At 37.0% G+C, this 15,734-nt stretch overlaps 1 protein-coding gene across 1 annotated transcript in view; it reads right to left on the bottom strand.

The window, feature by feature from the left end:
- RYR2 (ryanodine receptor 2) overlaps positions 1-15,734 on the bottom strand; it is a 334,723-nt gene that overhangs the window by 240,598 nt on the left and 78,391 nt on the right. Inside the window, exons 9-11 of the mRNA XM_075497176.1 lie at positions 15,091-15,190; positions 12,488-12,584; positions 2,033-2,107 (exon numbers count right to left, since the gene is read on the bottom strand). Coding sequence (XP_075353291.1) covers positions 2,033-2,107; positions 12,488-12,584; positions 15,091-15,190 — 272 coding nt within the window. The remainder of the gene's footprint in view (positions 1-2,032; positions 2,108-12,487; positions 12,585-15,090; positions 15,191-15,734) is intronic.

The raw sequence follows: 15,734 nt of genomic DNA, 5'->3' as shown, positions 1-15,734 counted from the left end.
CAGACATTTTATAGTGCAGGAGTTTTTAAAATGCAAGAGCAATACCCGGCTTTTATTTTGTAACAGGATTTATTACACTCCACTCGTTAAACTTCTAAAATATTTTTAGTTATTGGTTTTAAAGGGGCCAAAAGAATGAAGAGGTTTTCCCTCAACTGTTTTCTTTTGTAAACTATATAGTCTATTCTGTTTAAGTTGAGGGGAGAGGACTTTGGGGAGGAAGGAAATATGGAAGCTTTTTATGTTAGAAATGCATTTTTTTTTCTGTCTTCTGCACCGAAAAGTCAATATACTCCACAAAAGCACATCTAAGAATCAGTGTTCTTAGCACAACTTCTGCTTCTCAATTAAGCAAAATGTCAGGTCATGAATCTCAGCTATTGCATTGCTGGGTCTGGCAAAACTCATCAGCTCTGCACCTTTCATATTATGGGCCATGCTGGGGAGCTGCCTTTTCTCTAGTCTGATTCAATTTTCTCTTGGACCCAATAGCTATGGTCTATAAGAAAAAGAAACTAATAAATGCAGTGCAATTGAGCCATGCCCCCAGTTCATGCCTGCAGGACAGGAAAAAGGACAATTCAAGTGCACTTACAAAAAAAGCCTTTTGAGCAGAAAGTATCTTCTGAAGCCATTTCTGACTACTAAACATTCTTTTCTGCAATGTGAGAATATGATCCCTGCCACCTTTTGGGAAAGAAAGCAATGCTGAGCAATAGCATCTGGTGTCCCATGGCAGGGCATCCCAAGAGGCAGTCTGCACATACAGGCTGCCCAGCCAATTTTTGAGAGTTCTCCACTAATGAGGACAGTTCAGAAACAATGATTCCTTCAGAATCATATAAAATTAACAGAATTAATATTATATCTGCAGGCATTCTGGGAAGGACTAGAACTGATGGAGGAATTCAGGCATGCGTAAACTAAGTTACAAATTGAAGCACCTGCATGAATAGTAATGTGCCTGCAATTCAGCAACGAATGCATATAGCTATTAGAATATCATGCAGGAAAATAGGGAGGTTAGGGACTTGTAGGGGAGTGTTATTCTTGGGATTTTATTTGGGTTTTTTTTCCTGGTAAGAAAGTCGTGTTCCTTAAAAAGAAAGGTTACCGCTGCCTTTGCTTAGTTGTTTTGACAGTTCTCACAATTTCTCTCAGTCATATACGTTCAAATGTTTACACTGCAAAAGTTTGTATACAATGCCTGTCAAAGTGAGATATACAACAGTTGTAAGAGAAACCTGTAATTTCTCAAATCTCCACTTTGCTCCACTACCACTGCTTATTAAGGAAGTACATGCAATGAGGAAAATAAAAAGCCAGAGATCCTTCCACAGTGTCATTGTTGTCACTTAAGCACTTTCAAGGTCAATGTTAGTCCAAAGCAAAAATCTCACTGCCCTATCAATGACATTTAGCATCATCCTATTAAATAAAATGCACAAACAGAAAACAGCATCATTAGGGTGTAACCTTTCCCTAAACTGCTCTGATTTAATCTCTAAAAAGCAATCATTGATTAGTCACTAGAAATTTTATCACAAGCACATATTGTAATACAATTTAAGTGAAATTTTACAGTGCAATTACCTTAACAAACAGGGCACAATTCCTTACTACCATTCCAACACTCATGCAAGGTAGCATTTTTTTCTGCAAATTTTTTGCCTTTAAGGACATCCCAATGGCTTAAACAACTTAGGGGGCGGCACACATGAATTACTATAATCGGAACTGTTTTCCTTAAATATGTCACATATATGTGCAAAAAAGGTAAATTGTGAATTCACTGACAGCTATAACAACTTCAAAAAAATAATCAGAACACACACAGCATGTGTGCTAACATGCGCTCTCTACAGGAAGTTGTTTAATTTTTCATGAAAGTGTTATAGAGCACTTTTTGAAGATTATTTTAGTATTATCTGTCTGGTTTTGTAGTTACCAATCTGATTTTATAGGAGTACTCTTACTAAAGAGAAAGCACCCTGCCAAACTGACTTCTTTTTCTGAGAGAGATTTTACTTACGCAACTCTTAGAGTCTCTAGTCGCCACAGGGAACGAGCATGAATTGACACAGCACCACCTTCATAGTGGACAGTTCTGAAAACCAAGCAAAGGCACAGACTAAATGCTCAGCTCTGTTGTAAGAATTCATAATATTTATTTGTTCATCTAACTACATCTCTCATTTACCAGACTGCCAAAACAATTATTGCAACTGTCAGATTCAAAGGTTATCATATTCAAAACCAGCTCTTATCAATTAAACCTTCAGACCTAGTTATTCAAACAAATTTTGTTTTCATTGTCTTTAGCATCCATTATTGTGATATTCATAACAACGAGATTTATACAATGTTTGCTTAGACATCTTTCTTAGTGTTTTAAGGATAGAGAATGCGGGGTGGGGGGGAAGCAGGAATGTGATAATTACAATATTTCTAGGTTCTAACAAAAAACAAATATCAAACGATGATAAAGATTTGTGATCGCTGCATACGTCTCACAAGAAAGGTAGTGTTTTCTCAGAGCTTATACTATTAAAATAACCATGAAACTCATTACACTGAATTATGAAGTCACCTATTTGGCATTGTATTTCATTGTCATAGCACCTGAAGTTTCACAACCACACTGATACAGTCTTCACACAGCTCAGATGTTAACAGCTTCCTATTTCCAGATTTTGATATGTAGTGACCCCTCTAGTTCCTGCATATGTCCAGAAACCTGAGTGCTTCTGAAAAACAATCAATTGAGCCTAAAAAAATGTTGGGGTTTTTTTTTCCATTATTCTAAGCACAGATAAGTGATATATACTGGATCCACAAAATGGTTTAGATCTTATGGTCACCAAAAGCCTCGAGTTAGGTAACCTGGCTTCTCTTCAAAGCAAACACTGAGGAATGTGGCGAGTATTAAGCACTGCCCCTCTAGATTTAGGCAGCCATTCTTTGGACTGCTTCCTGCCTGCACATTTACTTCTGCCCTAAGACACTGCCAGAATTTAAAAACCTAGGCCCTTCCACTGGGAAAATGAATAAAAGAGTCACTTATGCAAAGGAGCACTGTCACTTTGCTTATCAGATCAAGCATGTCAGGGAACACTGCCAATGAATGGCCTCGTTTTATGGATCCTGGAAGAGCTTATGGATTGAGTAAATAGTGTGATCTTCAGCCAAGATAAGGCACTGCCAAAAATAACCAGAGGCATAACTTTAAGGAATATTAATATTGAAATTATAATCATCTCACATTGTTTGTTAGAAGCAATTTTTTGAGGATCACAATTTTGTTATCAGGTACCTAGTACTTACTAGGCTTTAGCTTTCAAAGTCCTTTTGTGGATATAATACAGAGGGACTGAATGCTTAGCACAGAGAAAAACCCAGCATTGAAAGAGATGGTTCAAAACCAAAATAAATAGTGAGGTAGAATATACTTCTCAGTACTGTTAACAATACATGAAACTACAGATGTGCTAAAATTCATCTTGGAATATGCTAAAAAGTATAAAGGAAATAAACACTCCCAGATATTGCAAATGAATGAAGATAAATTATACAGGGGAAAAAATGAGTCAAAATACAAAAGAAATATTTCTCACTACAATTACAGAACCACTCACAATGAATATTCGTGACCCATGTATAAATAGAAACTCTGGTACATGCTCCATGTACCAAAAACAAGTTATAGGTGCATATATAAACATGTACGAAATCCTCTCTTTAAGCTTATATCCAGTATTTTCTCCACGTATTATCTTAGTCATTTGCTGCAATGGTTGTCGTGCTAGGAGCAGCTGACAGGTATTAGTAAGTCTCTCATATCTCTCTCACAGAAGGGAATGAAATTCAAAGCCAATCTTATTTTTTATTGAAATTGACCTTCATTAGTATAATAAAATGCAAATGCTAAACAACCTTGCATTCAGCTGCTTCTCTGTTCAGACACTTTTCAGGCATTTATTCAAGTTTTTGTTCTGCAACTAACAGACTGGGTTTATATTGTAACATCTAAATAATAACAGATCAGATGTCACACTGGTTGGTTTGTTTGGGTTGGGGGGTTGGGTGGATTGGTTGTTTGGGGGGGTTGGGGATGGTTGTTGTTGGGTTTTTTTAAAGTTGAAACATTCTGATTACATCCTGGCTTATTTCAATATGAACCTCACTGACAAAAATGCATTTGGAATTCTTGCACTCGCATAATACAAAATTTAACAATTTTATTCAGCAGTTTTCAAGTCATTAAATACATGAGAAATCAGGTCGAAGCAAAGGCTTAAATTAATCAGAATATTTGATTTTTAAGTTGGTACCTTGTTACTTTTCAGGGATGAAATTCTTTCTCACACTGGAAACCCAGACGCTGTCACCAGTTTCTCAGTCTGAGTACTCTTTTGAAGCTAGCTTTGGATTACACATAGCAGTCAGATCAGTGTCATTTTAAACATCTAAAAAGCCTCTCATTGTGAACTTAAAAGAACGGCTTCTCATGGGTGAAGTAGTTTTCTGTTATGTGACTGTCCATCCATTATTTCCTTTCTCTGTTCTTTCAAAGGGGAACTTTGAATGGTCTTGGAATGGTCATGTAGGATGAGAAAATAGGAAAGACATAGAAGGGAAGAAATCCTAAATAAAAACATGCAATTTGTTTACCAAAGGAAATAAAAAGGATCCTGGGATTGTCTCTTATTTCCATATGAAGGAATGGGTACAGTAGCAACAGAAGGGGTGAAGGCACAAAGACAGTGATAGCACTTGAGGGATAAAAGTCAACAAGGCAGCAGCAAAGACTCAGCAAAAGAATACGTGACAGCAGTCTGGAGGGGGACTGAGAAAGAGCTGGGGACTGGAGGGTTAGGGATCAAAGATCCCTACAGGGAAGCAAAAGGAGAAGCCCAGAGACTGGGGTCAATGATGGAGCAGCAAGACTTTGTACGGGCAGGAAAGAAGATACATGCTACAAATAACCAAGCTGGCACAAAGCACTAGAATAGGGTGTAAGCTCTTGCATCTTTAGCTAGACTTCGTCTTCTCTACAGAAAAGATGGTAAAGAAAAGGTGGCTTTGAATAAAAGATCTCTTTTTCATTGAAGGGCAAGTCACTTTGCCTTTACCATAACAGCATGCATACCAACCATTGCCCCAGAGCAGCTGAACAAATTCATAACATAGACCATCTCATACTTTTTTATTCTAAGAACTCCAAAGTTCATTTTTAACTCCTTTCATTAAAATAGATGTAGTAAACTGCTCTGAGATTGCTCAAACCAACTTCCTTAGAACTTGCTCTCTATAAGAACATTATTTGATAGGATGCACCTCATTTCTTTTTATGTACTCTTGACAACAGTTTAGTGCTGAAAAGGAAGAATGATTCATAACATTTTAATCCTTCCTGAAACTGACACTGGCAAGCCGTAGCAGATACTGATATTACTAGGTCAAATGAAACATTGCTTTTAATGACGTGTGAATAACCTACAAAAATTCTCTGACTATCAAAGAGTTACTACAGATTTACATTGATAGGATGGAAAAAATAAAATTTCAAGTTGCAAAGTGCACAGAAGATGCACATTACTTGCCAACAATAGAGAAAACCTGTGAATTACAAAAATTGTTGTGAAATTATAAATGATGTAAATGCATGAGGAAAGTACAAATAACAGCAGAAAAAGAGAGGACAACAAGAGCTACAATGAGTGGTGTTAGTCTTCCCCCAGAAAGCTCGGGATACCTTATACCTTCTGAGCCATACCCATAACACTAATTCCTGACATTTTCTTTCTATTCTTTCCCAAACACTTTATTTATTTATTCTACATTTATGGAGCAAGGATAGTAACCACTTTTATTTCAAATGAAAATATCTATAAGGAATTTGGGGCCTTTGAGAATTTTCAGTTCATCTTTACTATAAAACTTAATCTAGTCCATTAGTCGCTGTCGTGAAGTCATTTTTTTTGACTGGCCTATGACTGTAAGTTAAATCTAAAACACCATTCTTTCCCTGACTATGTCGTTAATCTGTTTAATTCCCCTCATCATAAACAGTCACTGGAGCTGGAAGTGGCCCCCCGGCGTGCCCTCAGCGCCCGGCGGTGACTACAGCACCAAGGACAGCGCAGCCGCTCCCCGGCAGCCGCAGCGGCGGCTCCCCCGCCCGCGCCAGGCAGCGCCGGCAGGGCAAGGCAGCGGGGAACTCATCCGGCTCTCCCTGCCTTCTTCCTAGCACCCTCCTCCAGCTCTCCGAGATGAGATATAGAGGCATAGCGACGGTGAACATCAAAAAGAAAGCCTGATATCCGAATCTCTCATCTCCAATTACAATAATGAATTCATTATACAGGTTTAAAATAAGACTACCACGTATCGAAACCCCTGGAGAATCATTATTGAATTCATATTCTTATTAAAGTATTGTTGAGCAGAGAGAGGGCAATCATTTCAGTGAAATTCACTGACTACAAATGGGCATTAAATGAGGTTAAAATAAATTACACTAAATGACAGTGTTTTGATACTGCAGAAGTAGCCCTGGTTCAAGAACCTGTAAATGCTAAGTTGCACAGCAAGGAAATAATGGAGTAAAACTCAGTAACTTGGAATGAACCAGGGTGCCGTAAATATGGCATTACTAACATAACAATATTGTACCTGGATTATACACAAATTATTAAATCCAAATAAGATGTCAAAGTTCAAGTTAAAGAAATTGTTCCACTCCCTTCAACGGCAGGCACAGCAGTTCTGTTTTTAATTTGAAAAATCAATCACTAAAGACGTCTATGGATTTTTTCAAATTAATTTGAAAGGCAGGAATGACAAAACTGCTTCTGGAATTAGGCTACACATATACATTCCCTCATGAAGGCCTATTCTGACTGGATGGTTTGAGAAACTGAAGTCCGTTCCACCTCAAGTGATACCTTGCAAAAGCCAGAAGCACTTTGCTCTCTCTCACAGGTAATTTCTTTCTGTAACAATATGTTTCTGAAGGGTCTAAATTGCACTGCAGTCATCACTTTCAAATACATATTGCAAATCAAAATGCAAATTAGTTGCAACAGGAACGTTCATGGCCCCCTTCTACACTGGGAACTATGAATACTCACAGCCCTACTCCTGTGTGGACTTTAAGTTCTAGAAGACTATGAATGATGGTGGCATAATAAAGAGCAAGCATCACAACTCAATAAAAAAAAAAAAACCAAGTAATTTTTATTACATACTTCCACTGCTATCTGCCATTAGTTTTTAGGGACTTCTAAGTAAAAAAAAAAAGTAGTAATCCAAAATTCTAGTCATGCAAAGTACTGTATTAATAACTAGCTGACATTTTTACAGGAAAATAAAAATGACATGTATAATACAACAACATCAAAAATGTAAAATAATTCCACTTAATTGAACAGTAAAAAAAAGGGGGCTGTTGATTGATTCAATTGTGACGGGGAAAAAAAAAATCAACTTGTTTAATACTTTTAAAATCTTTGCTGCACAACCTTAACTAAAAGAGTGAAACAGCGATAAACAGTTTCACAGAAGCACTTCATTGTATACCTGCTCTAAATACCAACTTCCACCATAATTAGAATAAATGTATTTATTCCTTTGATATTATAAATTCACAAGTGAAGACTCAATACTCTGGTTACCAAATATGGGTTTAAGAAAAAAAGAGGGGGAAAAAAAAAGTTAAAAAAAAAAGTGTCATAATTTCAACAGGAAAAGATGCCAAATGAAAGCAAAGACCATTTCAAGGTACCTGTAATACAAACAATGATTTAAATCTTCTGCTGGATAACTGTATACAACTCCCTGCCCAAAAAAGAAGTATTAAGAATGATTAACAAATTTCTCATGTATGAAACAGGAGGAAAAGGGTGGGAAAGGAGACTATGCAATCCTTTATTCCAAGAAAAAAATACATAAATCAAGGAAACTCTTGTGGGTCTGCCTCATTCCCATACACACAACTGACAGACCGCTTCTATCAGCTCATGTGATGGGAGCCAGGCCACAAACCATGCGGGCAGAGAGTGTAGGAAAAGGAGTCAAGACAAATACAGACTCCCAGCTGCTGTGCTGCTGCAGAAGTTTCCCCTGGCTTTGAAGATAAATGGAATCAAACTAACCACCAGAATAACACCAAGCTAATTATACTATGCCTTCTCTTGTATAGCTATACCTACATTTATTTTTTTAATCTACCTGGAAATGCTTCTGAAATTTGAATTGAAGAGCTACAAAAACAACACTGTAAATTTAGGTCTAGCTTGCTATAGATAACTAAGGCATTTTAAATAATAAAAACACAGTTTAAAGATGCACAAGGCTTTAAACAGTGCCCTTAAACCAGCAACATACCTAACTAGAATGTGCAGTAAATTATATTTAATTCAGTGAAATTTCACATACTTAACCTTTTGCCTGTTCCTTTTTTGTTCTTTATCTGGGTCAGAGTGAGTGAAAACTACCAGGGTCATGCCCACTCTGCCTGTGGTGTTTTAAAAACACCACCACTATTTTTTTCCAATGTGATATCAAGTAAACCAACATATAACCAGAAACATCTCTGTTTGCACTGCTTCCAACTGGAATGCTTTTTAACTACAAAGCAAACTGAGTTTAGCAACTTAAGGGAGAATCTACTTGAAGGAAAGGTACATTTCTGAGTGGATAGGAACCCCCCAGCTTAGAGACTTCTGTGTGGTGAATAAGCCACTACAGTTATTAAAACTTGTTTTAAGGTTTCTGATTCCAGCTAGATCTTTTTTGGAGGGAAAAAAAATAGTTCAGGCAATAAAATCCTATTTTATTATTTTTCTTGAATTACCACTGCAAGAATTTGTTTAAATCAGTTCTCTGAATCTCCCACTGCACAAATACTCGAAGTAGTCTTAAACTATTTATAGTTCAGAGATGTAATCTTTGAATAATGTCTCACTGGTGTTACATCAAGAGCCAAGTATCATGACATAAAAGGCAGCATTATCAGAGACAACTCAAGATTTCTCATCAATTTTAACCAAAATCAGGTGGATAGCAGCAGCAGACCAGTTCCTCCAGGTACCATCTTCACTGGGAATTTAAACGCACCAAGACACAACAGCCTTGGCAATAGGTAGCCCAGGCTTTTTGCCTTTGTGCTTACCCCCATCATACGCCTGTATCTGCTGCTGCCAGGGCAGAAGGTATAAAGGTATGTACTACTGAGACAACACAATACCACCGCCTGCAGGAGGGAGAAGGCAAGGGAAGAGCCACTGCTCTAGCAGCCTGCAGCCCCATGACAGCTCCCCCTCCTTCCAGAATTGAGGGGTCATGGCCAGAAGGCAGTACCAAGTGGGCTGTGCATGCAAGAACCAATGCTATGGCTATCCATTACTGGCCAAAGGAGCTTTCTGGATCTCAGTTCTTCGAGGGAAGGAACAAAATCATCCTCCTAACCAGTCTCTTACCTTGGGCAAATACCTGCTTTGCCTGTGTCAAAAGTTGGCCCTGAACATTGCTCTTTTTCCACTGCTCATCATGCGGTTGCATCTCACCACTCAATACTAAAGTCCCTCTTCCAAAAACACAGTGATTCCACCCCACTTCTAGTGATCACTGTAGCACAATTTAAGGACCACATGGAGGGACACAAGCTCAACAATTAAGTGAGGAAACAGAGTATACATTCAGAACAAATTGTGAGCCACAGGAGAAAATTTTATGAGCTTCTTATATGATTATTTCTGCCACTGTACTAGGCCTCTTCCAGTGCAGATTTGGATGACCTTGCCTCGCAGGAAGCTTTGTTAGGTACTGTAATCATGAATACAGTATCTGCACTGTCACTGTATCGTAGGTCTCCACTGTGCTAAATGCTGTTCCACAAGAGTATAAACAGCTTGAGAATCTGAGTTTTATTTTGGACTTCTGGTAATCTTTGAAACACTTTTATACTCAAATTTATGTAACTGTAACAATGCTCTGAGAATAGAGAAAAACAGCAGTTATTTTTAGAAACCGCCTTGGAGGATCCTGCACATCAAAACAACATATTCATTCCCAGGATTAGACACCAGGTGACATTATAGAATAAAACTGTTATTTTAGGACTGTCTGATCTTTTATTTATTTGAAAAGGCATAAAGAGGAGGCCTTTGCAGAAAAATAAAAGTGAGATAGAGGAATTAGTGAGTCACAACAGGGATGCAACTTCTCTGTGTTCCTTTGCACTGCCATTCTGCAGAGCAGAGCTGCTTTTCAGGCATATGCTGGAACAAAACAAACCAAGCACAATCACAATAATCTACCACAAGACTATTTCAAAAGGCAATGAAAGGATACTCCAAATACACCATCCTTTACCAGGCCTTATGTGCAAAAGTTACGGAACTTAAATAAAAATGAAAGATAAAATAATTTATCTTACAATTTGCTACCTGCCAATATTACCCATATTTTTTAATATAACTCTACCAGCAGTTAAATACCACCCATCAAAACAAGGTATGCATACATACCAAAAATTAAAAGAAGCCACAAATTATCCTTTTAAATATTATTTTGAATAGGCAAGAGTCCTAATTAGAGATAGAAATATAGAGGTTTTAAGCAATAACTGAATTTATTAATAATTTAAGAAGAGAAAGTGTGGACCACAGAGCAATTATACCTAACTCCATAAAATTAAAAGTAATCATACATAGATTATATCTAGGTTTATAAGTAAAAATAATTTTAAAAAATTCAGAAAAGCAATAGAACTTCAGAAAAGAATATGAAAAAAATTAAACTTATTTTTATTCTGTTTGTTTATTAAAGAAAGCTCCTGAACAACAAGAAAACTTCAGAAGATCAAATCTGGCTTTATGCACCTCTGAGAAGCAGTGTTTTTCAGTATTGCTATCAGGAAATATAAAGACAAAGACATAGATACTATTTGTGGTCTACTAGCTCTGCTTCTTTTGGGGTACTGGACGGATGGGGGAAAAAGTAGACACCACGGAAAGAAGAATAATGATCTGGTCTGTTTACAGCACTGATCTGAAGCTTAAGAAATGAACCCTATTCTTACCATGTTATAGGATACAAAGATGCATCATGTGAATGCACAAGCAGATCAAATGAATTCTTTCTTAACTTGCAACTTCACGCTCCTTTATTGTGATTTATATATAATGTTACTTTTGTTGCAGAGATACAGATTTTGAGTGTATTCTTAAGCGTTAAAGTTCATTACTGAAGTGCTTGATCATCCTATAAATCTGCAATTACACTGCAACTACAATTTTGAAAAGGAATTTTGCAGGATTTAAACTGAAATAAGAGAAAACACTTTAGGATCCTATTTATCATCTTATCTTTTTATCACTTTCAGGGTGAAGATAATAATAGCAGCAATAAACTCCAAGCTGTAATCGGTCTATTACATAGTAACTAAAATTAAAACATAAACTGATCACATTTTAAGTCTCAACATTTTGAAACATCTTCTGTGTTCAAAAACTCTTCCCTATCTAAAAATGAGAAATAGCCAGGAAGGGTTGGTTAACAGCTGTATAAGAAAACTCTGAAGTTTTTCTCATTAATATTTAAAAATTCATAGGAGATTTTTGCTATATTTTGTGAGAGCTTCCAGTGCCTTGTTCTTATCTTTACAAATAAGAATAAAATAGAATAAAAAATACATTTCTATTTGCAAACCAAGAAAACTCATTTGGAAATGAATGAATAGCACTTTCTTTGTCATGGAAATGAAGCTACCCAATATACTGCATTAAACAAACTACTCCAAAATCAACATTATCATTTAGCAATCTTCAGGCTGAAGGTAGGACTAAATCCTATGACACTGCCCTACTAAAAAGAAGCTTAGGGTACATTTTATTAGAGCAAATAAGCAGGACTTTGATTCACCCATGTAATTGCTCCACTGAGATATACCACTTTCAGTACCAGTCTTCTCACCATTTGGATTTATTAGTTAATCTAGACACACACATACCGAGCTGTCATCCCTTCTCTACTTCCATTCTAGGATTCCTTTTGTCAAGAAAATAGCCATAAATTAAGTTCTAGACTACGATGACAGGTACACCTGAGGTCAATATCCAGATTAGCAGCCTTGAAGGACTGGGCAGTAATCTTAACATACCCTGTCCTGAGGAAATTTTTGTGATTAAGGAAAAAAACAGCAGTAAAGAAACCAACACATTTCATTCACAGTGTTTTTAAGTCAGTAAAGATGACAATAAGTTATCAAAAATCACTATTGCTTTTACCCCTGGTAAGCGAAATCAGACTTGAACAATACTGAAAAGAAAATGCAAGAGGCTCATGTCCAAAGTTCATCTCAACAATATTCCTTCTTATGAATAATACACCTCATCACAATATCCTTCAAAAATCTGTACTACCAGTGACAATATTAATTTAGCAACATTAGTTATTATTCTATTATAAGCTGGAAACCTACCTTCTTTGCTCTTCTCCATGTTCACCCGAAGGGACTGTCAAACATTCATCCATGTGACCATGCAATAACCTCAGAACATCCCCTCCTATCAGATATCCTTGAATAAAGGGAGAAAATCAAGTATATTTGTCTGAACGCAGCAACACGTAAAACTATAGTTCAAACTGTAATAAATGCTATCAGTTTTATTTCATTTTTTTCTGTTGGTATTTTACTGTAAAAAGAGAGTCAGAAGAAGGGGAAGATATCTCGTACCCTGGGGAGCCAGCTGAACATTGCCAAGCGAGAAAAGCTCCAAGTCAGCAAGCAGGAAAGGGTGGATCAGGAGAAAGAGAGCCATAGACAGGGGACTGTACATAGTAAGTGCAACTCGGAAAAAGACTGATGCAACGGAAACAAGGCAGCAAGTACTTCCCACCCAGATTACAACAGAAAAAGTGGGAGACTCTTCTCTTCCATTTTACCTTTACACTTTTTAACTTAAATCAAAATTTAAGTTAAGGATTCCAGTTTATATACCAACAAAACAAAAATTGATTTAGTTAGTTAGTTACTTAACTTTAAAATCCTTTTTGGTGTCTTTGGAAGTTTTCTGTGAGGAAAACTTCTGGGAAGATCCACTCAAAGCTCTGCTTGACTTAAGATTCCTAGCCTACAATCATGATTTATTTGAACTCCAAAGGGAAACTCCTGTACTGCCTATACTACCACTGCATGCAGGTTCAAAGCCAAATGCTTGGTACAGGTACAGATATGTACTTATTAATTAATTCACTTATTAATCTGTTTTTAATGGGAAGTTTTGATTAAGAGAGGGTATTGTAGTGTATTTATTCCTACACACTAACATTTTGTTTATGAAGATGACAAAGCATTTTGCAGAGACTAACAAAATTAGCTTTATTTTCCTCTTCCCCCTTTTTGAGGTAATTTTCTCCCGTTTGGCTACAGTTTTACTGACGCATATAGAGTAAGGTCTTACACACTAACTGTCAGATCCACTCTCCTTTCACAACAAGACAACTTTGATTACAGGAGCATTTGCTGGTTTTGCTAGAAGGCGGCCTTTGCTCTAATTCCTTCTGACACCACCAAGCTGATCTTCTCTAGAAAAGATACTGTTTAAAAAAGATAATGTCTATACCTGAGAAAAGTGAAAATGGAAAGGCATAGCAACAAAAACCAAGCAAATACGCAGGGAAATGCACAGCTGCTAAAATCATATTACATCATTTTCACATGATTTCCTGTTGGTATGAGTGCATAACATGACACTATACTCTTATCATCGTGGAGTTCTGCTTCCCAAACAGCCAGGCAGGTCTCATTAGTGAGGGTCACAAACCAGAGAGATGTGGCACAGCACAAATCTGGGTCTAAGCTAATAAACTGTACTGGCACGCCACTGGAAATACTGAGAATAAATGTACTGGGAATAAACTGTACACGAATGCCACACCGGAGATGCCAGCAGTGGGAGGACAAGGAGAATGAAGTTTATAGGAAGAGGCAACAGGTTGGAGAGGAGAAGATTTTCTCCTCTCATCAACAGAAAGGTTTTCTCCATAAAGTTTATGACATTGTTAAGCAATGCACTAGCATTTTTTTAAATAACAGATTGCAATAGAAACCATGTCAGACAATCTGAATGTGCAGAACGATTCTCATAGTCTAAAAACACAGTAAGTATGTAGAAAGGAGGTGTTGGCAATGCTGTCCCTGAAAGCTGAATGAGCAAAGCTGCAAGAGCATTCCACAACTGTGTTTTAAAATATGCCAGATAAAAAGAACTGATGTGAAATTTCAGTGTATTGCCTTTTTGAAAAATAGTACCCAAAAATCCCAGGGAGTAAGAAAGAAAGGACCTGCAGCTTTAACCTTCTTATGGTTCTACTATAAAATCTACTCAAAACAGTGATTCTGTAGGAAACTAGAAATCATTAGTCTTTACATCCTGACAAACTTTTCTGAAAAGATTACTTTTTTTCCTCTCTGTGGAACCAGCATGGCATAAATTCAGGGATCCTTGTCCTTTCATGTCAGAAGTTGTAATAAAAAAATCATTTCTAATTCCTAAATAAAATTTAAAAAAAAAAAAAAAGTTGTTCTAGCCTGTCTCTTTCTGTCTTTCTCCTCCCTTTGTTTTTCTTCCCAACCATATGCTCCCAACAAAACCATTCCCACACTTAACTTCTTGGATTTCACATCCTGCTTCCAGTCCTCTTGCACAACATTTTTTTACTCAGTCTCAGGAACATGCAACCACGACTGCATACATCAGAATAATCTGAGACAATTTAAACCAGGACCAAAAGCCATTTAAAAAAGAAAAAGCTATGAACATTATCATACCTTTAGCAAAATGAGATTTGAATGAGCTGTTTAGTATTCAGAAGAAAAATATGTAGAAAACCATCAGTGTCCCTTTCAGTGTAATTTTCCCTCTCTCTTTTCAGAACATGTATATATTTATTTACTGGATGGAATGTTTACATAAGAGAAACCCACTCCCATACCTCAGCCACGCTTGGCAGAATAATCTGATTTTTCAGGTATTTCACTTACAACCAGTCTTTCAGTAACTAAAGTTGAGTCAATCTTACCTTGGGCAACTTCACTTCCTGAACTGATTGGTGCTACACTCCAGAGCGTCTGCTGGAAGGCTGCATCAACATGTAAGCTACCATTGCCATAAGAGAGATGCTAAAACCAGGAAAGAGAGAGGCTTTTATTTGGGATTAACTAAAAATCTCATTACAGTATACAATAATAATATCAAACGTTCTCTTGGTTCTTTTGTACATAAATTGTTCATATTGACTGAATGAGTAAACACAAAATCAGACCTGGGTACTCTTCAAGGGACATTAGAAATAAAGCTAGAATAATAACAACATATTTGCCTCAGAGAGACATACCTAAATGGCACAGAATGGTCACCTGTTTGGGGTCTTACACCATAGCAAATGCTCTGAAGAACTGGTTATTAAATGCTGCGGGGGGGGGGGGGGGGGAGGGGGTCTTACATTGGTGTTCTTCCTTCTATATGCAATGGGAGTTTCCAAGTTTCCATAAAGTTTGAATACTGGGATGGGACATTAATCTGTATTTCAGGTGTAACTCACTACTTAATTATTTCTTATGGGCCACTGGCTTCCTAAAACTGCCACCAGATCAAAGAAATCAAGTAATCAATGTGTGTAAGGCATGCAAGGGAGTTCCCAAAATATATTATTGTATGACATTT

Source organism: Mycteria americana, chromosome 3 (genome assembly GCF_035582795.1).
Source record: "Mycteria americana isolate JAX WOST 10 ecotype Jacksonville Zoo and Gardens chromosome 3, USCA_MyAme_1.0, whole genome shotgun sequence".
NCBI classification, from domain to species: Eukaryota; Metazoa; Chordata; class Aves; order Ciconiiformes; family Ciconiidae; genus Mycteria; species Mycteria americana.
Note: the sequence above shows the minus strand (reverse complement) of the source record. Positions and strands in the feature narration are given on the sequence as shown.